General features: G+C 51.2%; 6 protein-coding genes across 6 annotated transcripts; 3 read left to right on the forward strand and 3 right to left on the reverse strand.

Annotated features, from left to right (window-relative positions):
• Positions 1-255: 255 nt before the first annotated feature.
• Positions 256-7,874, forward strand: POX_b02751 (uncharacterized protein; the record flags this gene model as incomplete). Its single annotated transcript, XM_050111661.1, has 2 exons — positions 256-7,703; positions 7,757-7,874. 2 exons carry the CDS (start codon positions 256-258, stop codon positions 7,872-7,874), a joined length of 7,566 nt encoding a protein of 2,521 aa, XP_049972007.1.
• Positions 7,875-9,613: 1,739 nt separating this feature from the next.
• On the reverse strand, positions 9,614-11,594 carry POX_b02752 (Pyruvate kinase; the record flags this gene model as incomplete). The annotated part of the gene is made up of 6 exons (XM_050111662.1): positions 9,614-9,862; positions 9,922-10,837; positions 10,944-11,146; positions 11,206-11,252; positions 11,314-11,358; positions 11,471-11,594. 6 exons carry the CDS (start codon positions 11,592-11,594, stop codon positions 9,614-9,616), a joined length of 1,584 nt encoding a protein of 527 aa, XP_049972008.1.
• Positions 11,595-14,188: 2,594 nt separating this feature from the next.
• Positions 14,189-15,723, reverse strand: POX_b02754 (uncharacterized protein; the record flags this gene model as incomplete). The annotated part of the gene is made up of 3 exons (XM_050111663.1): positions 14,189-14,310; positions 14,372-15,590; positions 15,697-15,723. The coding sequence occupies 3 exons, from the start codon at positions 15,721-15,723 to the stop codon at positions 14,189-14,191; spliced, it is 1,368 nt and encodes a 455-aa protein (XP_049972009.1).
• Positions 15,724-17,050: 1,327 nt separating this feature from the next.
• POX_b02755 (uncharacterized protein) lies at positions 17,051-19,312 on the forward strand (the record flags this gene model as incomplete). Its single annotated transcript, XM_050111664.1, has 1 exon — positions 17,051-19,312. One exon carries the CDS (start codon positions 17,051-17,053, stop codon positions 19,310-19,312), a length of 2,262 nt encoding a protein of 753 aa, XP_049972010.1.
• An 819-nt stretch (positions 19,313-20,131) lies between these two features.
• On the forward strand, positions 20,132-21,147 carry POX_b02756 (uncharacterized protein; the record flags this gene model as incomplete). Its single annotated transcript, XM_050111665.1, has 3 exons — positions 20,132-20,252; positions 20,388-20,900; positions 20,966-21,147. The coding sequence occupies 3 exons, from the start codon at positions 20,132-20,134 to the stop codon at positions 21,145-21,147; spliced, it is 816 nt and encodes a 271-aa protein (XP_049972011.1).
• Positions 21,148-21,338: 191 nt separating this feature from the next.
• Positions 21,339-22,659, reverse strand: POX_b02757 (Homoisocitrate dehydrogenase; the record flags this gene model as incomplete). The annotated part of the gene is made up of 4 exons (XM_050111666.1): positions 21,339-22,182; positions 22,254-22,423; positions 22,499-22,539; positions 22,629-22,659. 4 exons carry the CDS (start codon positions 22,657-22,659, stop codon positions 21,339-21,341), a joined length of 1,086 nt encoding a protein of 361 aa, XP_049972012.1.
• Between the last annotated feature and the right edge of the window lie 1,205 nt (positions 22,660-23,864).

The following is a 23,864-nucleotide window of genomic DNA, read 5'->3' on the forward strand; positions in this document are numbered from 1 at the left end:
TGGGCGCCTATGCATGTGGTGGAGATCAAGTGCGGAGGGTGCTGACTTGACTGTCTTTGAGCCCAGTTCTTGTGTTTTTCCGAAGAGGCTTCGACAATATTTTGTGAATCAAGCCTTAGGTGGCCTGCTTTTCTCACCAGGGTAGCTCCCATCAAAACACGCCCAGCTACCCCGCGATCATAGCTCTACGGCGCGCCACTTGAACATGCATGCACCTTGATTGTGAACGCGACTTCGAAGAAGTCATTCTCGGCCATGGAATCACCATCACAAGGGGCTCATAGTCCCTCTACGTCGTCCGACCATCTCTTGCTCGGGCCTCATAAGTCGAGGGAGGTCCACACTTCAACGAAGACAAATCGAGGAAACAACACGGCAGCGCTGGACCAAATTCATAATGCTGCAGCTTACCAAACCGACTCATTGACTCTCTTCAACGATTTTACCACCCCTCCGGCGTCTCTGCCTCTACCGGACGACAAGCTTGTCTCGGAAGAGTTGCAAGGTGGATTCAGTGGTCTCTACAGCCGGCTCAGGACATCCGTTGGAGGCATGCGAGATATTGTCAGTGGCGGGACAAAGACTATCGACCAAAATGCCGGCGAAGGCTTCTCAATCAAGAGTCCGACCTCGGAGCGTTCAATGTCGAAGTCGATTTCAGATCTTACCATTGGTTCAGCCGACGGCCAACAATCGTACCCAAATTCTTCCCAGGGCTCCAGGGTGCATTCTCCACTTGTGCCTGTTTTCCATGCAGCTGCCGAGCCGTCTCAGCATTCGGCCATCAGCAAAGGCGTCAAGAGTCCCACAAAAAGCTCCAGCATCTCCTCCAAGTCTTCCGCACCTCCTGCTCTCGGAATGAAACCCAATCTTGCTTCATTAACCAAGTCCACTGGCAGCTCCTATGCCGTAGACCCCGCGATCACTCAGATTAATGTCAGCGCCGTAGGACAGTCCCATCATTCACGCAGCAGCTCACTCAATGTACCCGCGCGAAGCTTTCAGCATGCTGAGTCGGGCAGTATTGGAAGTCGGGATCTGGCGCAAGACATGCCAGCCAGTCAATCTTCTTCGGTCAAGAATCCGAGCTCCACGCATTCGCCTGTGATGACCACCTCAACGATTGGGACTGGAGAGAATGAAAACGAGAAACACAGTCTGCTTGATTCCAACGGTTCGATGTTTCCGACAAATCAAAATCACGAGAAAAAGCCCCGGAAATCCTCAAATGCAGATCAGTCCAAGGCTAATAGTCGCGTTCCTGTGTCCACCACAGCGGGGAACTTGAAGCCAGCAGATTCCACTTCTGAGTCAAAGATACAAAGCAGGGAGGGCGCGCTCTCTGTGAACTTCTCTCTCGACGGACACGATGAATCTTCAACGCCATCTTCACAGCCACTAAATACCAATTCAAAGGCCTCATCTCCGAATGGGAGTTCTTCTGCCGTGAATTTGCTCCAGGATGGTGTGGCTCTGAAGTCACGAAATGAAGTCCTCATCACTGCCCCTGCGAGAGCTTCTCTCGATTCAGCGTCGGCTGCTTTCTCAGCGAAACCATTATTGCCACCCGCCAAAGTTCGCTCACCACATCCCATGTTGTCACGAGCTTCTACAGGAGGTAGTACAAACACTGCCTCGTCCTTGCCGCCTCTCAATACCTCGTTGCCTCGCCTTCCAGCCAAGGAACCTAGGAGCAAGCGTCAACAGACCACAGGTGATGGGGTTCTTTCTCAACTGAGGAGTAGACTGCTGAGCAGAGATTTCTGGATGCGCGACGAAAATGCAAAGGATTGTTTTCATTGCGGAGAATCCTTTACAACGTTTCGTAGAAAACATCATTGCCGCACTTGTGGCCAGATATTCGACTCCAAGTGCACACTTCTTGTGCCGGGGACCAAGTTTGGGCAACCTGGAACCATTCGTGTTTGCAAACCCTGCGAAGCAATGATCAATGCTCATGAAGACGATTCTTCTGAATATTCCGATAGCGAACAGAGCCCGATAATGGTCACTCCTCGGTTTTCTGACATTGGCTGGGGTGGCACTGGTTCCCGGTCTACATGTGATGATGATGATGCATCGTCCGTAAAATCGCAGTCGATTGACCAAATACTCAAAACACCAACGATGGCTATTCCCGCGACACGCCGAGCTGGCGAGGGTCACAACAGTCGGTCGGCAGTTCTGGAAATCAACTCGGACCGTCCCTTGACTCGTCCTACTTCGTCACGGTCACTGCGCTCTTCCTTAGGAGTTCGGCCTCATTCTATAGGTCACAAGCGGCACCACTCTCGACAACAGTACATCCGCAGTTTCAAACCGTCTCACGAGGAACGTGCACCCTTTCAAAGACGCCATCAAGAGGATCTTGGCATCGAATCCAGGTTGCCGGCCTTCCATAAAGACAACATTATTGACCCCGATCTAGCGCAGTATCTTTCAGACGATGCATCGAGTGGGGATGAGCAGCCCAGCATAATATCAGCCGTCTCCGAGGGCAACCTTTCCAAAAGCGGCGGTGAACAAGACAGGAGTGTGGGCCTTGGTGGATTTCTTGCGGCCATGAAAAAAGGCCGGTCTGCGTTTGGTGATAAGACCACACCCAGCATCAACCACTCAGTCCGTGATGGGGATGACGCAAGTATCACCAGCTCCAAAGCAGTCAACTTGCCACGCTCATCGCGACGTCGAAATTTAAGCGTTGCCAGTAGCGTTCACGCGCGTAACTCTCCGCGAACCTCGAAGGAGACAGTATACCCTCCCGATCCGGCTTTTCCTGCTATTCCAATAATCACTGGGCTCAAACAGCCAGGGTTCAAGATGACTCGAAGTTCATCAATGAGAAGGACTGGAACCCCGCCTATCGAGCTCAACAAGGCCAGTCGGGAACATGTGCAAAAGCTCCTGCGGCAGTTACTTCAGGCAGCATCATTACCGAGCGTTGAGAGTTGGGAGAAAGCTCTTACGCCTGTTCTTTTGAAAGCAGCGGATGAGGTTGACCCTGATGTCCAGCGGGGGGATGACATGGACATTCGGCATTACATCAAGTTGAAGAAGATTCCCGGGGGAAGGCCTGGCGACACCTCTTACGTCTCCGGTCTAGTCTTCACGAAGAACTTGGCGCTCAAGAGCATGCCTAGAAGCATACCTCGCCCCAACATTCTCATCATCACTTTTCCCCTCGAATATGCGCGCCAACAACAACAATTCATGAGTCTAGAACCTGTCATTCGTCAGGAACGCGAGTTCTTGGAGAATCTTGTCAGTCGAATCGCCGCTTTGCACCCAAACCTCTTATTGGTCGGGACAAATGTATCAGGCTTGGCACTCGCGCTTCTTGAGCAGGCTGGAATCGCGACAGCCTACAATGTGAAAGCGTCAGTTCTTGAGGCAGTGTCGCGATGTACTCAGACAAGAATCGTCACGTCCATGGACAAGCTCCTCACGACCGAGATTCGAAGTGAATGCAGCAGCTTCGATGTCAAAACGTATGTACACAATGGTCGAAAAAAGACATACATGTACATATCCGGCTGCCCTAAGGAGCTTGGTTGTACTATTGTTCTACGGGGTGGTGGAGAAGACACGCTCGGGAAGGTCAAGCAAATCACCGAGTTCATGGTCTATGTGGTATACAACCTCCGACTCGAGACTTATCTCATGCGAGATGAGTTTGCGAAGTTGCCGGCATTGACAGCAGCCTCAGAAGCGACTGATACAAACGAGGATTCCCCTGTTGAGAAGGTGACCGGCCATCAAGTGGCTGAACCATGCAACTCTGGAGGCAGAGACTTGGACACTTCGAAGAAGCCCTCTGAAACCCAAGAAAAGCCATTGGCCGTGTCAACAGAGACTATTGACGTGCCAGACGATGTTCCAATGCCTACATATCATGATGATTTACTCCACGATCACCAAACGAAGATACTGTCTGCCTCACCATTCGTCAAATTTGAGCCCCCTTATCTACTCATGCGGACAAGAGAAATGGAAAGACGATTGGAGTATCTCAAGCGCCTTCGCGATCAAGTCCACGTATCTGAGCAAGGTCCAGAGGAACAAGCTAAACCTCAAAAATTTGTGCTTATCACTCCCCAGATGGTGCAAGCATCCCCACATGATGCATCGCCAAAGGTTAAAGAAGTCCTTCGTGCAGCGCACGATGCCGAATACGACCGCGCTCTTTATCACTATCAAACACAAAAGAGGCAGTGGGAGGCATACGTGTCCGGCAATTCAAACATGTTCGATCCTTATGCTCATCAAAACATCGTGGTTCTCTTCAGTTTAGTCTGCACATCGACCTCGGTGCCATGCTCCGGACCGGACACTTTCGCACTAGAATTCTATAACGAGCATGGCGATGACACCATTTTTGAACCCGATTGTACAATTGGGCAATACGTTGAAGATCTTTGTCACACTGCGAATGTAGTGTGCAATGTGTATGGATGTGAAAAACGCATGTTCGAACACCATCGGCAATATGTTCACGGGGATGCGCAAATTAGTGTCCTTGTGCAACCACATCCATCCAAGCTGCGGGGCATGCAAGAAACCATCCTCATGTGGAGTGTTTGCAAAGTTTGTGGTAACGAGACCCAGGTGACATTAATGTCCGAAAATACTTGGAAATATTCGTTCGGAAAGTATTTGGAAGTCTCCTTTTGGGGACGGAACATGCATGCCCGTGCTGGAGTATGTCCACACGATCTTCAAAGAGACCACCTGCGCTATTTTGGCTTCAAAGATATCGCTATACGCGTTCAATATGATCCGATTCACCTCTTGGAAATCGTCGTTCCGCGTCCCCGCGTCACCTGGAAGGTGGACAATGACTTGAAATTGAGGAATCAGGTTTATTCGGACACCGCAGACAGGCTAAGCAAGTTCATGAGATCCGTCCAGGTGCGGCTTAAGGGCATCAATGTTGAAAGTGTCTTGCCCGAGCTGTTGGATGAATGCAGGAGAAAGATTGACAGTCTCCACAAGAAAGCGCAGGATGATAATGCAGCACTCAGAGAATGTTTGCAAGAAAAATACACCAATTCCCGTTACTGGGAGGTGATACCCCTGAATGAGGTCCTTCGGGCAATCCAGGAGAAAGTGGTCGAATGGGACATAATTTTTGCCGACTTTGAAAGGAGCTTCTTCCCCTCGGAAAAAGATATCAAAAGGCTAGCAACATTGCAGCTGAAGAAGATTTTCTTGGATAAAGATGCGACGTCAATGACAACTGAAGACGGGATACAAACGCCGGCTGGCATTGAGGATGAGGTCACCACGACCGACGAGAATAAGCCACGTATGATGAGACGGATGACGCTTTCCCCAGAAAAGGCTCAAAACGTGCTTGTCTCTGTTGTTGAGGAGCACACGGGGAAAAAACAGCGCGGAGATTTTGCTGATCCCCAGAACTTGCGCCCGTTGCCCCTGACAAGTGACGAATCCGCCTTTGAAGCTGATGCTGGGGATCAAATGGATCGGTCCCCGCAGGACAGAGCCGTCATACAAGAAGAAGTCCGGCACCTTGACCTGGCGGTGCCTTCTATCCAATCAGAGCGACCAATGGATAGCACTCCTCCGGCGCCAGAGTTCAATCGCCAGAAGCTAGACGGTGCGGTGTCGCTTGAGGATAGTACGCCTCCAGACATTAAAGAAGATAGATCGACCTTGATCCTACTACCATCAGAGTCTATTGATATTATTCATGAGCAAAAAGATGACAACCGCGTTTCTGAGCTTTCGAATACCCCACCGAATCGACCATCAGCCATCCCAAGGCTTGCTGAGGCGGCTTTCAGGCGTTCTGGAAAAGCCCGGTCGCCTCCTTTGGTTCGAGCACACTCTCAGCCAGCACACCTTTTGCGGGAAAAATCTTTTGGTGCAAGATTGAGCCAGACAAACTCCAATGAGTCAACCGGCTCACGTGGGGATTCAAGCAAGCAGTCGGATAAGAAACTCACAGACCGGCTTGGGATTACTGCTTTAAAGAGTGGACGCTTTGCGTCGGGCCAGTCACTCATTCCTCGGTCAACCCCGAAACGAGGGAGTTCACGAGTCTCTAACCTTGCAAAGCATTTTGAACAATTGAGTCGAGAGTTTGAGAAGGAACGACAACGTGAAAGGAAACAAAGGGCGGCGCGTGGCTCTTACTCGCGCGCCTTCCCGCGCGCTTCTTCAAAGCCTATCGTCGAAGTTTACCGAAATGTGAAAGAAGCTGTTGAGGAACGGGAGCCACACGTGGAGATTGACTCTCAGCAGTCAGTCGCACGAGCAAGGACCTCTGATGAAGGGAGCCATCAGATCAACGAAGAATTCGGCCACCAGGGACCGATGGAAACGCCTGCTGGCTCTCCGCCGCAAGAGTCATTCCGGGGGACGTTCGATCCTCCTGAAGTTGAGCGTGCAGAGCCTCAGCATGTGTCCGATGCCGAGCAGGATGATGGTCGCAGTGACGAAGAGCATAATATCACCGAAGATCTACATCGCGAGGACTCTCAAGATGAAGTCAAAACAATCCCTGATGACGAGTCAATTGACTTCAAGGACCTTCCGAAGCACGAGAGAACGACTTTGCTGAAGATGCTGACCAACTTTTGGTCAGAACGATCTGCAAGCGGATGGACTGCCCTTGAATATCCTCTTAGCACGGGCGATCATGTTTTTTCCGACTGTAACATCATCGTGCGTGAGGACGAACCGAGTTCACTTATCGCATTTGCATTGGATTCCTCTGATTACAAGGAGAAGCTAGCGAGCATACAGGAAAAGTGGGATGAAGTGGGAGATCAACCTGCAGAACTTTCAATGGACCAGGAGACGGTTTATCAAGCACGCTTGGAGCATGCACTTCTCCGGCAAACGGGCACCCATCTCAAATACCAATTTCAAGAAGGACAGGCAAAGATGCTGTGTAAAGTTTTCTATGCAGAGCAATTCGAGGCACTCCGCAAGAAGTGCGGTGTCGCTGATCGAATTGTGGAATCGCTCTCTCGATGCCTCAAGTGGGATTCCAAGGGAGGTAAAACCAAGTCGATTTTCTTGAAGACCCTGGATGATCGATTTGTCTTGAAGTCATTGGCCCCAGTTGAGACACAGGCGTTTTTGAAGTTCGCGCCTGCATATTTCCAAATTATGTCCGAAGCGCTCTTTCACGATCTGCCATCAGCTATCGCCAAGATGTTTGGTTTTTATCAAATCATCATCAAAAATCCAGCGACTGGTATCGAGCAGAATTGCTTCTTGCTTCTGATGGAGAACCTGTTCTACGATCGCGCCCCCAACCGTCTTTTCGATCTGAAAGGATCGATGCGCAATCGCAAAGTGGAGAGCACTGGCGAGCAAGATGAGGTTTTGCTTGATGAGAACATGGTAGACTTCATCTACGAGACGCCCTTATTCGCTCGTGAGCACTCGAAGAAGCTCCTCAGCCAAAGCGTCTGGAATGACACCCTGTTCCTCGGCCGGCAAAATGTCATGGATTACTCATTGATGATCGCCATCGACGAAAATCGCAGTGAGTTGGTGGTAGGCATTATCGATTGCATCCGAACGTACACGTGGGACAAAAAACTTGAGTCTTGGATCAAAGATCGCGGTTTTGCCGGTGGCGGTCGCAATCGTCCCACAGTGACGAGTCCGAGAGAGTACAAGAGTCGTTTTAGAGAGGCTATGGCCAGATACGTCCTCCAAGCACCGAGGTGAGTTTTTGAAGCCACCCCCTTTTTTTGCTTCCATTCTAACGAGACAATAGTTGCTGGCACCAATTCCAGTCCAGCATCATGTACAGACATCCCCAGGCCGATCACTCCTTTGTCAGTCCAAACGATCCAGATACTTTTGATGGGTCAGAACTACGCGGTTCTCAATGAACATCCCTCCCCCCTCCGCGACCGTTTTCTATTAGACGTACCTCTTGCACACGGACACACCAGACACACTTGATTGACATGAGGGAAAGATACTCATAACGAATAATGATTCAACGCCCACTATCATGACTGGCTGCTCTAGCGATATTTATTTCTTGTGCACTCGGCGTACCATCCCAAAATTTTACTCTCCTGTAACAGCAAATGTCCAGCTCAAGCAGTCTTTCGGAATAGCCAAGCTTCAATTAATGTGTTACAATAAGTGGATAATAATCGGCATCACCACCATCGAATACTTAACGAATACAAGCATGAATCGTCTCAATGGGAAATAGTATCCTAAAACACCCGAGTGCTCAGAACGAGTACGTATCGACTAACATTAGGGTAGAAATCAGGTAGCTGGAGAAGTGGTGAAGGCCGTGCTGCGGCACATCATTCAATAGGCATATTCGAGCCCGCTACAGACCTCGGCCGTCATCTGTCTAGAATCTATCCATTGGCGCCCTCATGCCAGACCCGTGGAATATATGAACTCGGGGCATACTTGGAACTGGAATACCATCCATCGCGCCGCTACCAAACACCTTAGGTAGGAGCAGTCATGGACCTCAAGTGCAAGCCCGGACACTAGACCCTCCTTCAATCTAAATGAGAAATAGCAAGATTTTATGCCTCACAAATCGGGCGTGATGGTACTATATGCCGTCCACAAGATGTGGACACGTGCTTTCGGCGAAAGTCGGGATCTGATGGAGCCGCGTTCGGGAATGAGGATCTCGCGCGGCAGCAACACTAAATTGATCGTTGAACTGCGATGTTTCTTGAACCTTTTTTTTTTCTTCTGGAGATCGAGCGAAGGGGGAAAATGGGGTTTTTTTCCTAACTCGAATACGGACGATCATTCTTGCATATGGTCAGTCTTCAGTTTAGTGGGAGAAGCACCTCGTCCGACCGTCTATTGTATAGCAATATTGTGTGCTATCGTTGATTGTGGATGAATGTTTGATCGCCCCGGTCGAATTGATCGGAGGTGAGTTGCATGGCTTCATGCCCGGCCCGGGGACATGCCTCGGCCTGCGAGTCGGCGCGGCGCAGGCTTTTTGGCCCCCTCCATGAAGACAAGTACTCGGCCGCTAGCTCGGCCGCCTCTTAGCCCGGATTTTTCTTCTTCTTTTTCTTCTTCTGGATTCTTCTCGTTATTGCCAAAGGTCGTTTGTAACACTTGCGGCTATTTCGACAACGATGGCGAGCACAGTGGGAGCGGGGCTGGAATTAAGAGCTCTTGAACAAGATCTAGTGATGCACGACAATCTCATCTCGTGCTCGCACTTGCGACTTTTACAAAACACTTCGGACATGGAGTGGACGATCTCAAGTCAGCTTCATTGGGCCAGTATTGGACGAAAGAGCTAAAGTGACTTCCGATATTTCAACAGCCTGTTTGGACGGTTGAGTCGGCATTCATATACATCATCTTCTTTTCAACTCCGTCACGAGAAAAAGCAAAACCCCCAGTCTACAGCGGACATGGACGAAGCACAGATGAACTTTGTGTATGCGACAATGGCGAGAAAGATTTTGGAGCCAATCGACAAAATAAGAGAAAACAGGTATGTGTATCCTTCCATCGCACCAATAAGAGAACCCCCAAAACAGAGACGAAAAAGAAAGCGAAACTAAAGAGAAGATCTGGGGTCTAGAAGGGTGATCCCCACGCAGATGCTGTCGTGAAAAATCTACTCCGAGGACAAGCCAAGGTTCTCCTCAGCAGGGACCACACGAACAGTGTTGGTGTGGCCCATACCGCCACGCCATCCCTGAACACAGACGATAGGGTCGCCCTTGTTGATGATGCCGAGCTTGAGACCGTGGTTGATACCCCACTTGAGGCGGCGGTCGACGTCCTCCTGCCAGATCTTGACGTTGAAGTCGGGCTTGCTCTCGGGGAAGTAGAACGGCCAGACACCACGGTAAAGGTGAGAGTACTGTCGATGAGCGTGGTCAGCTGTGGACTATCTGAATCACGGAGGACTACAGCACTTACCCGGGAAGCAGTGGCGTTACGAGTGACCATGATGATGGGGCAGACGGGACGGTACTTGGACAGAAGGCGGGCAGTCTTGCCGCTGGTGGTCAGGACAACAATGGCACCAGCGTTCAGCTCCAGACTGGCGCTGACGGCGGCCATGGCGATGGACTCGGAGGTCTCGGTCGGGCGAGGGGCCAAGTTGCGGAGCTCATCGAAGATCTGGAAGTGAGGAATGGTGACCTCGGCCAACAAGCAAGTCTCGTGCATCATCTTGACAGCCTCACAAGGGTAGTTACCCTTTGCGGTCTCACCGGACAGCATGACACAGTCAGCACCGTCCAGAACGGCGTTGGCAACGTCGGAGACCTCAGCACGGGTGGGGCGGGGGTTGTAGGTCATGGACTCGAGCATCTGAGTGGCGCAGATGACGGGCTTGCCCTTGATGTTGCACTTGGCGATCATCATCTTCTGGGCGATGAACACCTTGGGGGCGGGGATCTCGATACCGAGGTCACCACGGGCAACCATGACACCATCGGTGGCCTCCAGAATCTCGTCAAAGTTGTTGACACCCTGCTGGTTCTCGACCTTGGCGATGATCTGAATCTCCTTGCCCTCCTCGCCGAGAACATCACGAATGCTCTGGATGTCACTGCCACGGCGGATGAAAGAAGCGAAGATCATGTCAACGTTGTTCTTGACACCGAACTTCAAGTCGCTGATGTCCTTCTCGGACAAAGCGGGCAGGTCAACGTCGGTGCCGGGCAAGTTGACACCCTTGCGAGAGGAGATGTTTCCGTTGTTCAAGCACTTGACGCGCAGGGTCTTGTCATCCACCACCTCAAGGACCTCAAATGACAGGATGCCATCATCGACATAGATGAGCTTGCCGGGAGAAATCACCTTGGTGATGTTCTTGTAATCGACAAACCTACATTATCATGTGTCAGTCTCTAAGGGGTCAGAGGTCTTCTACCGGTCGGCAGACGCCTCGGCCGCCGAGAAGCCAGTGCAGACGAAACCAACGGAAAACATACATGTTCTTGTCATCACTGGCAGTGGCATAAGCGTCATCGGTGGTGATGTTCAGCTCAGTGCCCGCAGCGATAGGGAAATCCTTATCGTCAGTGGTGTTACCAGTACGGATCTCGGGGCCCTTGGTGTCAAGAGCAATGGCCAGAGGACGACCGGCCTGAACACGGGCAGCCTCACGGGCGTTGTCAATCACCGATTGGTGATACTGGTCAATGTTAGGTTGCACAATCTTTGGATGATCAAATGATGGGATTTGACTCGTACCTCATATGAACCGTGCGAGAAGTTCATGCGGACCACGTTGAGACCGGCTACATTCAAGTCAGTCAATGATGATCGCTTGACACTCTTATCGGATCGGGTCTCTCTTACAAGTGCGCAGAGCATTGATCTTCTCGACAGAGTTGGTCTTGGGGCCTGTGCAAAGATTGTCCGTTAGCAGAAAGTTCCTCCATCACCGCCGGGGAGGCTTTGACCCTTCCGTGCAAGCTGGTATTGAGTTCTCCAGCTCTGTGAGAGGGGAACATACCAATGGTACCGATGATGGAGGTCCGGCGGAAGTTCTTGGCCGGAACCATCTCAGTGTTGAGCTTGGAGTGCCATTCCAGCTTCATGCGGTTGGAGAGGTGGTCGAGGGAGGTGGTAGCCGCCATTTTGATGTGCTGGACCAATTTAATGGGACAAACTGCAAGGGGAATAGAAGAAAGGAGAGATGGAGGTTGAAGAGGATGGAGAATGGGGATGGAGAAAAGCTAAGAGGGGAGGAGGAGAAAAGAGAATGAGGGGCGGGAGGGAAAAATGTTGGTCGCCGATGTTATCTCCGCCCACGGCGCCCACTTCTGACCGCACGACGAGTTGGTTGACGGACTAGCGCATTTGGGGGAACTTCGATCTCCTTTTGGCATCGGCGCTGCACACAGCCATACACAGCATCATTACGATATTCAATTCGAGGTCTTATCCCCTTTTGCCCTTAGCGATTTGCCGTTGGTCCGATGGGATCGCCAAGGTACAGTGCAGCAGTCATCCTGCAGTCGCTTGCGCCGCTGAATTGACGGCTTGGCAAGTTGTTGACAATCGCGAGTTTACAGCACGCATCCATGGCAGCTGGGCATTCTTAGAGAATTGTAGCTTGTCTTTTCAGGAACCTCTGTCGTCTATTGTATTATTTATCAAAATAGATCAAGGCCAACTTTTTTTTCTTGGGCTGCGCATGCCCTCGTCGCAACGGCGGCCGATGTGCTGCAGGCCCCTCCATGAAACAGTACTCATTCCCACAGGATGGCCATGTACCAGTACCCCTCGCCAGCAACGCCAATCGCGAATCACCAATCGTGGCCTCCAGGATGCGCCATGCCAGTCCCAAAAAGAGTGATCGAGGATCACCATGTTAGACGCCCAGGCCCCTGCGAAATCAGGAACCCGTGCTGGTCTTCGCGCCGTACATTGGAGGCCTTTTATCGAGTAACCGTGACAAATAAGGACACCCAATTCTCTGCGCTGGGCCAACCGACAGAGAAGCGGGACACTCGGCGAAAATGGACGTCGGTGGGCATTTGCAATCTTATCGATAAGCTTAGGCAGCTTCAGGTGGAGCGGCCATCCGTATTGTAAGCGTACAGGCAATGGAAAGTACCCGCATCCATTCTTGGGACTTTTGGTCGGGGCGCATCGTTGCCTGAAGATGCCTTGCTGGCCTGGTTGGGCTTGTCGGGTCTCGTTAGGCAGAAGAACGGTGGCTGGGAAGCCACACCGGCAGATCACACCAGCCACGCAAAGCGGTGGCTGGCACTAGGAGACTTGTCATGTGAAACTTACCCCACGTGATATATTTCCCCGTCCTCTCCGCCGTCCACCATCTACAGTCCAAGTCCCATAGATCTGTCAGATCCATGATATTTACTCTGATCACCTTCTACAAAATGGTATGAAGCTCCCGCCAGCTCGCTTTCTATTCCCATCATTCACAAGCCGAGGAGAACTGACCCTTCGCCCCCTTCGCAGTTTGGACGACTCACCCACTACGCATTCGATGCGGTGCTCTGTAAGCTACCCCATCCCGAGGTGGCCCGTCACTGAGATGAATATCGGGTTCGACTAACACGGACTCGCAGTCTCCGCTTTCCTGGCTGGCGTTAAGCGATCGACCGGTCTCACGTAAATCTCTCCTCCTCCAGTCCCCGCTCGACAGTCATTCTCCCTCAATCTTTGCCTCGACTCGATGAGCTTCGGAGCTTCCCCACCACCCCAATATTTGAGGAAACCTGGGCTAACTTGATGACCTCTCGCGCACCCTCCGGCCCTGGGCTGCGTGCGTGTGGGTTACTTTCCAGCCCCAGTCTCAATTCTGATCAGATCTCCGACAGTAAAGAAGTGAAGCGTTGGATTGACAACTACCTCGGAGTCGGCGAGTGGGTGATGGACTCATCCGTGGCCGTGATGGGCTCGTCAAGCTGGTTCGAGCGCCGGCGCTGAACTACCCTTTTCCCATTCCTTCAACTACGGTCGGCGAGCGTCTGGCAACACTTGTTCATACAAATGTCCCGTTTCATACCGCCTCGTGGCCACTCTGATGCGCCAACTTGACCGGCTACCTCCGCATTGTGGGATGATACGTACTCCCCTTTCCTCTCTTATCTTCCAATGTACGGCGTCCTGGATAATTGAATTTTGTGTGATACCGCTCTGTATCTATTCGATTGCATCGTTCAAATTTTATGCTCTTCGACCCAAATTCGGTACCATCTTGCACGTAACGGACTACCACAGCTTCTTATCTGTGATCAAAGAAAGACCGACGACCAGTCTCCGAAGGGCGGCTTTAAACTCTAGTTTGAAGAAGGATGTTTATAGTACTGAACCTCTGGCTTTGAATTACAGTTGACATGGCTTTGGCGTTGAGGATATCAATGAAACAGAATGTACCTGGCTTCCAGGTAAAAAGAAAAAAGAAAAAAAAACATACTGAGAAATCGGCCCCGACCTCGATACTAAGGTGCATGATTACCTTGGAAGCTGGAATGGCACCGGGGGTCAGCAATGGTTCACGAGGTGATCATCTCCAACCGTGCATGTGTTTGCACCTTCGCTGTGAGGTCCCGTGCATACGGTGTCTAGGTAGAAGAGAGGGGAACCATATTGGTTTGAATATAACAACGCTATGGAACCATTCGGGGAATATAAGGGAAGAAAGCACAACTCAAATACTGTAGCCTCAACGAGATAGCCCGAACACCATTCGAATGCATCAGATCTTCAACAGCCCATCGATATCCACGCGACGGAAATACGAAATATGACCCATTTCTTGCCAGTAATGTGCAAGGTAGTCGGTCGATATGAGGATCAGTTGTGATGCTGTCCATGAGTCTGACAGTTGGCCGTGGATTAGAATATGGACAACAGCGTGAGGTAATCCTGAGGTACTTACCATTGCGAAAACCTATGCCTGCAACATGTCCATAGCTTCGCACGATCCGGGCACCCACGAAAGGCTCCTCTTCCGCGACTCTGACAAATCCCTTTGGCCCGATATCGGCCGCCGTGAAAGTGATTTCCCCTCGTGGCACATTGGGGTCGCCCGTCAACTTAACAGCTCTCAGGGTGTTTCGCATCTCGACCTGCTCACTGCCTGCGTCATGGCTAGCATCAGAATCGACCACCTCAAGTTGTTGGTAGATCAACAGGAACTCGCATCCGTGGGCAGAGTAGTCGCCCACCCAAATTCCCTGGTACGGTTTCTCCTTTGTGGGTGTATACAGCTCTGGGTCAAGGGTAGCGTAATTCGAAATGGTTTCAGTATCGGTAGGCTGAAGTCGAAAGTTGGCCCATCGCTTGATGCGGAATCCAATCGGCGACACTTCCGATGCGCAGCTCGGCAACTGTGTGTCTCTTGAGTGCAGGGTACGAGGGATATGGTTCGATGCTGGAATAAGTGGGGGTGGCCAAAACTGAGACGGCGTAAGTTGTGCGTCCGACTCCCCTGTATCTCTCGGACAGAGCATGAGCGAGCTAAAAACGTGTTGAGCCTCAACTGCCATGGGCATCCGACGATCTGGGTTCCATATCTGACCGGCTGCGACAGAATCTGACGGGGCCTCATCCTTCAACAAGAGAACGGGATCGTCCAGCCACAAGCTGACCTCGGGCTCGAACGACAAAATCATCACATCGGGCTGAGCTCTCCAGATATGAAATGAGGGGATACGGCGATCCGCAATGATTCGGTACGCCTCGATCACGCCCCGTCGGTGGTCGTATCTTGCCAGAATCAGACCGCCAACGGCCTCGGTGTCCGAAATCCAAATTTTGTTTTGAGGGATGAACCAATATGGTAGATGCGCGAGGTACAGCCGACGGAATGAAGTGAACGGCCCCGAGTCATCGATGGTGAATGGTAGATGTGAATTTACGAGGCGAGACCAGTGGCCATCGTCGGAGCCATGCTCGGCGAGAACGCGGCACGTTGCCGATACGCGTGCAAGCTCTCGCGCAGAGAGATAGGAGAAGATCAGACGAATAATCTCGGGAGGAAGTCGATCAATAATAGATACATTTGAAGGGATTGAATGGATGGGTGTCTCATCTAGACTCTCATCGCCCTTGAACTGGAGGTCGTCGAGGTCGTCACCGCCACGGTTAAGTGACTTCTGCAAATGAGCTCATTAGCCTTTGGAGTCACTGGCGCCCAGGACACCTAACGAGTCTCTATGTGTCAAACACAAGATCCATATGACAATATACCGTCTGACTCACTCCGTCTATCAAGACCGAATCTGCCATGCTGTTGAGGAGGCCTTGTGGATGTAGGGTAGATTGGATGCGAAAGTGCGTGAGCCGTCAAAGCATGACATCACTTGGAGGTACAACGGTCAAGGCACATGGCTAGCTTCAGCAACACAGGCAAAGAATGGCCAGATGGAACGACTTCCACCTTGGACCGGCAACTTCCTCCAACCGGTCTATGGTCTGAAGAACGAAAGCTTCGAGACGCATGGAGGCGAGGGGGGCTGGAAGACCAGTGGAGGGGCAGGTGTTTTATCATTGTCGATAAGATACTCCAACAACACAGGCCTTGCCTTGATCGGCGCTTGAGGGGAAGCATCCACCACCTCCGCAGGTACCACGAATCACTTCAGGCGGCCTGCAAAAAAGACTCACCGTTATCGTATTCCTGCGACTACGTTTCAGCTTCTGAGCCAACTCTGTCTTATGTAATATATTCTATGGGCAACTTTTTTTTCATGGACTGACACTAGAGCAGAGTCCTGTTGGAGAACATTATGGGTAGAGAATAGTCACGGTCTCTTGACTCTGTGGAGCAAACACCTCTGCGGGGGACCACACTGGACCTGTCACTCAATCTATAGATTGGAAGACAGTAGATTCTAGATTGTGGAATCCTCACACCTTATCGCTGGATCTACGATTACATATCTTAGGCTACATCTCATTAATAGGCGAAATCATTGTCATGAAGTTGCATCCATGCGATACCATGATGTATGTTTTGAGCCTGTGAGGTTCATTACACACTCCAATCAAGGTATGTACGTCAATATGGTTGTGACAGACCTCAACTCAGTAGGCGGTCACTCCACCCTGTCCGACATCTTCGGCGGGATGTGAGGGTCCTAATCGAGAGTCATGTGATGTCTCGAAACGGTAGATTGTTGACGCCCCCTAATTAGGAAGGCAAAGTGTTCCTAGACGCGTACGGGAGAGACGCGCAGAACTTGTCTACTACCAATCGAATGCCCCACTTTCGGGGGTTTGTTTATATTGTGATGTGTATAATGAACAGAATTCCATGTTTGTTGATCTCCTGATTCGTCAAAGCAGGGGCTATTCTGAGAAATCCGGACAACTATATATTCCTTCCCACTCCGCCCTCATTCGATAATAACTTCTCTGAGCCAGATGGTGTGACCATTGCGACTATTCAACACACCGTCATTGGGTGAATCTTGATGAAGTTCCGCGCTCGATATAACAATAATTGTGCAACTAGTACATCTATACCTAGGCGCCGACGGCAGTCCAAGCCCGCCGTTTACCCCTCAATTTCGGTCTCGGCCTCGATTGCTGAGCGATACAGCCATACTTATCAATGTCGGCCATGGAGACCCGACAGTCTGCACGCAAGCGCAGAAACAGCTCAGCCTGTCGTCCAAGCAGTACCTCTCCCGTTTCCCATCGAACAAGAAACGGGAGGCTGGCAGACCTCAAAAACACATTAAATGCCCCCAACTCGACTACTGCGACTACCCCAAAGAAGGCTAGGAAGCGGGTCCGATTCTCCGACCCTGGCCCCAGGCTGCTCGAAGCGTGCTCGCCCTACTCGACCGGTCTAACCCCGGCGATGAGACGCAGCTCCGTGAGAGATTCAGACTATAATTCTCCGAGACCCAGTGATGCTTCGCCCAGTCGCCGCGCTCGACGCCGTACATCGGCGCCGTTGCCACGGCGCCATTCAGCTTTCGATCTTGTCGACTCATACGATCAGACCAGCACAGAGAGCAGAGTCCAATTTACACCTCTCCGCCAGATTCTAGATGATCGAACGCAAAGGAGAATCAAGCGATTTGGCCTGAGCGAGGAGATCAACAGTATTCAGCGCGAAAAACGCCAATCGGTTGCGCATGAAAGAACACTTCATGCCCTGATACAGGAACGTGATGCTCTACAAGGCGAGCTGAATCGTCTGAAGCAGAGCGACTGGTCACTAGCCCTTGTCGGAGACCGAGAATGCAACCGCCCATTTGAGGATGAGCATTCAATAGTCCATGATCTGGATCGTGATATACATGAGAACTTGTCAACTGGCGACGAGGAGGACATGTTCTCACTCCATGACAATGCATTTATCATATCTGGATCGCCTGATTTTCGTGATTCAAGCAGTCGACGTCTGCAATCGCAAATGGATTCATCTGCCTCGGGCCAAGTCAATGATGATGCAGAGTCGCAAAATCTTAACCGTGACCTTCAAGCTGCAAGGCAAGAAAAGCGTGATCTTTTCAGTGCATGTCGTAACTACCTATCCACTTTTGGCGATTCCGATTTCAGCGAGACCCTTCAGAGGTCTTCATCACCGCCACCCGGCTTCTTCGACAATTTGACTCGGGCATTGACCAGTGTACTTTCTCGTGCTTCGGAAGCGACACAATCATTGGAGAGCATCAGTCAGACCTGTCACGGTATGGGATTTGTGGGCTCTTGCGCGGAAGAGGTCGTGAAGGATATGCAATCACATTTTCGTGCCTCGCGTCTTGAGTTGGAGCGTCTGGTCCCCGGCGAAACGGCCAACGTGGGGCTGGGGGACGGAAAAGCAACACTTGGTGCGCTTGTGGATCGAGTTCGCATGCTTGCTACCGATTTGAACAGCGAACGCACGCATTATCATGGATCACTTGGTCGCGAAAAAGCCCTACGAGGACAGTTTGACAATCTCCTTCACCGCTTCGAAGCAGCTTCATCGAAGATCAAGAATCTTGAGGATACTATTGCATCATCTGCCGGTGACATGTTACATACGAGGATGCGTTTGCAGCAACTAGAAAGTGAGGACCACGAGAAGAGCGTCGGGATTGACAGATTAAATATCGCCCTTGACAAATATCACGAAGAGGTCAGGGGATTGGAAAAGATGGTGAATACTTTGGAGGCTGCGAATGAGGAGACCAAGGGAAAATATCAACAGAGAATCGCCGATCTCAAGGCACAAGTCGATCATGAACGCAAACAGCGATCCGAAATGGAGGCCGCGGCCTCTGGAAACGAGTTGCGCATACGCCAATTGCAAGACGCAGTAGAGCAAAGCAAAACCCACGCGCGTGATCTTTCTGCGAAGATAGAGGCTCTTAAAGGCGAGCATGAATCGGCCCTCATGACGCTCGAGCAACAAACATCTGAGATGCATCAAAGGCATGATGAGGAGACAGGCATGCTCAATGTTCGCATCTCAGACCTCGCCACCTCTTTAGAAGGGGCACGATCCGAAGCTCAACGCTTGCAGCAGATCAATGCCGAGCTCGAGAATCAACTACAGCTCGAGATAGACGCGCGTGACCAGCTTCTGGACAAGTGGATGGGCGAGCAAGCTCGCTCTTTCGCTTTCATGAAAGAGACTGTGAGTTCGGAGCGCCGGCGAGGCAAAGTTCGTGCGGCAAATTGGGAACTAAGATCGGACGATCTCCTGTCGGACGGACCCTCAGCGATGGACAGCGAGCCCATCACTCCTGTCAGCATGCCGCGCTTCGTTGATGTGGAAATGGGACGAGGCAAGAACCGCCGTCGGATGGACAGTGGGATTGGCATTCTCTCCGAAGATGATCTTTTTGACCAAGACCACTCGGGCGATTGCTTATGATACATGAGTACATATTGCAATCGCATGAATTGTCTTTACTTCCTCGCAGCTGCGCGAGAAAATCATTTTCGCTTTGTGAATATATCCTGCTCATATTCAATGTTATTTTCTTCCGGGTCTATAGGTCATCGATCAGTGTCAATTCCACCATGCTATCCACAGGTAGCACTCTTATAAATGCGGCTGCGTCTACGCCCCAACCCACAGTTGGCGGCAGGCATCGACAATTCAAGCACAATTAGGAGTAATACTGTAGGAGAAGGCCATGTGAGGAAAAGTTGATATTAACAGCCCCCATCCCTGGTCATTCGTGCCATGCATTGATGTTGTGCCTGGTCACCAGCCGCCGGTCAAGTCTGAAAGGCGGAAGTTGTCGACGCGTCCCGCACTCGTTTTATGTGGGATCACGTTTGGCAAGAGTTGACTCCGAAATGATGTCATTGGGCTGGCAGAATTGAAGCCGCAGCCTCAACCTTGTTGACGAAAAAGAATACTAGTGATTGACCTGTGCCTTTGTTGCGCAAATACGTGTGTTCATCGTTATATTTCGGGTTGACTCATTGTATGCTGACTTTGGGTAATTTTGGTGGTAAAAGAGAATAAAAAGCGCGATAATTCCGAGTCAATATGGCCGCTTCTGCCAGAGCACCAGTAGGGCAACGAACCACGGACTGGACGGGGTTCCTGAATCGAAGAAGCTTTTATCACATGATAGGAGAGCGACGTCAATCTTGGTAAATCTTGTTCCAAGGAATAAATACACTACACTATCACTCTCCACTACAAGGTCTTTGCTTTCTCAACATAGCCAGGTTCACAATGTCCCAAACATCTGCGGCGCCTGCGTACCGCCTCGCGGTGACTGCGGGGCTAGACTATGACCACTCAACGCATCAACCAGTCGAGGTCAATGGGAAGACGCTGCGGTTAGAAGATGATCGTGCAACTTTCGATCTAAATGTCCGCATCCAAGACTACTCTGGCAAGTCCACATCGAACTACCGAGCTCGCAGGGAACAAGGCAAAGGGAAAGGGGAAGAAAACAAAAAAAAAGGCGCAGGCTAACACTAACCAGGATACCCCGATTCTTCACCCAAGACAAGTCCTTACTTTGAGCATCCGCTTCACAAGAACGACCAATACTCGATTTGCTTCACGTTCACGCCAAAGCGAGATATCAATGGGAATGACCTCGTTTTCGGAAATGACTTTGACAAACCCCTTCGTCACCGTCTCCCGCCGGGCTTCAATGCAGCTCTTCGTGTGGTGAAATGGACGATCGACTCATCGCTCGACGGAGATGCGTACGCCGATAAGCCTTATCTTTACAGCCCTGCGCTAGCATCATGGAATCAATTCCGCATCGGCGAGAAAGACCAGAAGCGAGACTCCCTGATGGCCAGTGACCTCGTGGTAGAGGAGGGCGCTGATGGCCAAGGGATGGAGGAGCGCGCCAAGCTCGAGATCCCAAGCACCGCAGCGGCCCGTCAGAAGTTCTTCCGCACAGAGACGAATCGTGAAGCGTTTGTGTTCGAAAGTGGCCGAACATACCTGGCGGATTTTGGTAATCAATATCTGTCTTTTAGTGGTGAGTCCTGGACATTGCCCATGGTACCGTGAACTGTGCAGTAGTTGACTCCCCCACTTTTCTAGAAACTGCCATCCGGCTTCCCGGAATGCATATTCCTGTTTCGGGAATGGTTGATGAGGACAACCACGAGCTACGATACGTGCTCAAGGACACAAAGACCGGGCAGGTCTATTTGGTGGTTTCGTACACGCTCATCAAACAGGATTCCGAGGACTCTGCGTCTGAGGAGTCGAAGCAAAGCTGAATGAGCCAGGAAGACCCAGTTGCTCTCACAGAGTACCTGCAATTTCATCTGGCAGGATATGTGACTCGCCTCCGGTGATCACGGCAGGGAATCAGGAACGGAAACCCTCTCACTTCATTTTTGATGAATCATTCATGTGACGCGAAAGATTCATACACATAATACATATTTTATTTACATGATCACTTTTCTTACAGTCTCTTGAGGACGTCATCGAGAACCTCCTGAGTGGTCGCCTTGCCGCCCATATCGGGGGACAGGAACTTGGCCTCATCCAGGTTGGCGTCGACGGCGGTGTAAATTTTGGCAGCCGCATCGGGCTCGTTCAAGAATTCAAGCATCAGAGCAACGGAGCGCAAAGTAGCGATGGGGTTGGCGATGCCCTTGCCCTCAATGTCCGGGGCGGAGCCGTGGCAGGGCTCACCGATAGCGAAACCGTCACCGACATTGGCACTGGGGACCAAACCTAAGCTGCCAACCAGAGCGGCGGCACCGTCGGACAGAATATCACCATACAAGTTGGGAGCCACAATGACATCGTAGTACTCGGGCTGACGGAAGAGCTTGTAGACCATGGAATCGACAATCTGCTCCTCCACGTGGATGGAGGAGAACTTCTCAGCGGCAAGGGCCTGGCGCGCAGTCTCGCGGAAGAGGCCGTCGGTCTGGGACAGCACATTGGACTTGTGCGTGATGGTCACCATGGGCTGTGTGTGAGAAGAAGTTCCGGGGGCCGCTTCTCGGATTCCCTGGCGACGGAGGGCAATCTCACCGGCGATGGTGGAAATGCGGTGAGAGGCACGCTCAGAGATACGCTTAATGGCTTCGGCGACCTTGCCGTTGGGACCCTCTTCGGTGCGCTCCTCCTTGACGTACAGATCTTCGGTGTTCTCACGCACGATAACCAAGTCAATCGGCTTGCCGTTGCTGCTGCCGGCGGTGGTCTTGACCGGTCTGACGTTGGCATACAGGTCAAGCTTCTTGCGAAGAGCGACGATGGGGGAAGAGTAGCCAGCGACCTTGGTACTCGGGGAGCTAGGTCATAACGAGGGAGATGAGCCGCAAGACACCAAGACTAGAAACCAGGATCACATGGATGCTCTTACCTCACAGCTCCGAAGAGAGCACCATCACACTCCTTCTTGAGTGTGTCCACGGTCTTGTCGGGCAAGGCGGAGCCCGTCTTCTGGAAGGTCTCAAAGCCAGCGTCGAGGTTGACAAAGCTGAAGTTGAGGTTGAGAGAGGAAGGTAGGGCTTCCAAAATACGGCGACCAGCCTGTGCAGAGTCAATTGGTCATTGTTCATCAAGTTCAGTCATTTCACTAGCGATCTCAAAAGCCGTCGCACGTACCGGGATCACCTCCCGCCCGATGCCATCTCCGGGGATGAGACCTATAGAGTGAAATTAGTTTCCAATGGTTCCTCAGACATAGCCACCGCAATCATCATTGGAGGTCCATCTCCTAGACCATCATACATACCAATTCGAAGTGTCCGAGCAGCAGCAGCCATTGTGATCTGTTTGAGGGTTGCTTTCCTGACTCAGAGATGCTCGCCGTCATCGGAGCTTTCTCTTTTGTATGCGGAGGGGGGAAGATTGTTGATCCGACCTAAGTCCGGGGTCCGGAGAAAAGCACTGAAGCACGCGATTGAGAATGACTCAAGCCATGGCCTGCTTCCAATGCTGAGGATAGGCCGGGCATGAATGAACAGGCTTCGAAATCTTGAGAGATTCCATTTGGCCAGTGATTCGACTCCTTCATTAATTGCAGAGAAATATTTATGGGAATACTAATGATTAAATTTGGTCTAGTGGTAGTACTGCATCTCCAAGCATCGGTCATGATACCTACAGATGAGGTACCCTTCACGCATACCTCAGCCACCCACTACACGTATAAGTTGGAGTACATTCCGTAGGAGAATTATATCGCTGAGACCTACCATTGTGTTGAAGGTGCTTTATCGATTTGTTTTCCATGTCCTTATATGGGAAATGACTGGGCTTTGACTCTCGGGATTGCAGGTGAGTGCTGAAGCTCCTCTGCTTCTGTATCATACTTCTTCATGCATGGCGCGGACCAACGAAACCGCACCTGCGCAACAACCTGGTCAGTGCGACTGAACATTGAAACAACCAGGACGTCTATATGGAAGTACCTGGATGTACTCTGCCGGGTGTGAAGTAGTGACGGTGACACGCGGGGACCCGAACCACGGTTTCACGCACGGTCGGGGGCCGTCTAAGAAAGTGCGGAAGGTTTTGGGAAGCTTGGAACTGGAGACGCGACTGGTGGGTTGTTTACATTTAGATCCCATTAGCGTGATCCATCTTCTAGCCATCATCTGCAGGTGCTTACGGCTGGGAACTACTCACTCCATGCATGCGCGCGCCACTTGGGGTGCTGTGCTTGAAAAGGAAATGAATGAATGCATGTGTGATGTCCTGGAGCCAGCAAGGAGGTGCTCAAACCCACACCCACCGACTATCCGATCCTGATTTCCGTCCAGAGAAGCCAAAACACTACCACAGAATTCTGTGACCGTCTCACGATTAATCATGTCCTCTCTCCTCTGCGCGTCAGGGCGACATGCAATGGACATGATTTTAACATGACTACTGAATCCGTCCCCGAAGGAGCAGCAGCTGTCTAAGCGCACCCACTTGTCTAGAATCAAGAGACCTGGCATGATATCATTCGCTCCCGACAGAAAAG

The sequence above is a fragment of the Penicillium oxalicum genome, chromosome II (genome assembly GCF_001723175.1).
Source record: "Penicillium oxalicum strain HP7-1 chromosome II, whole genome shotgun sequence".
NCBI classification, from domain to species: Eukaryota; Fungi; Ascomycota; class Eurotiomycetes; order Eurotiales; family Aspergillaceae; genus Penicillium; species Penicillium oxalicum.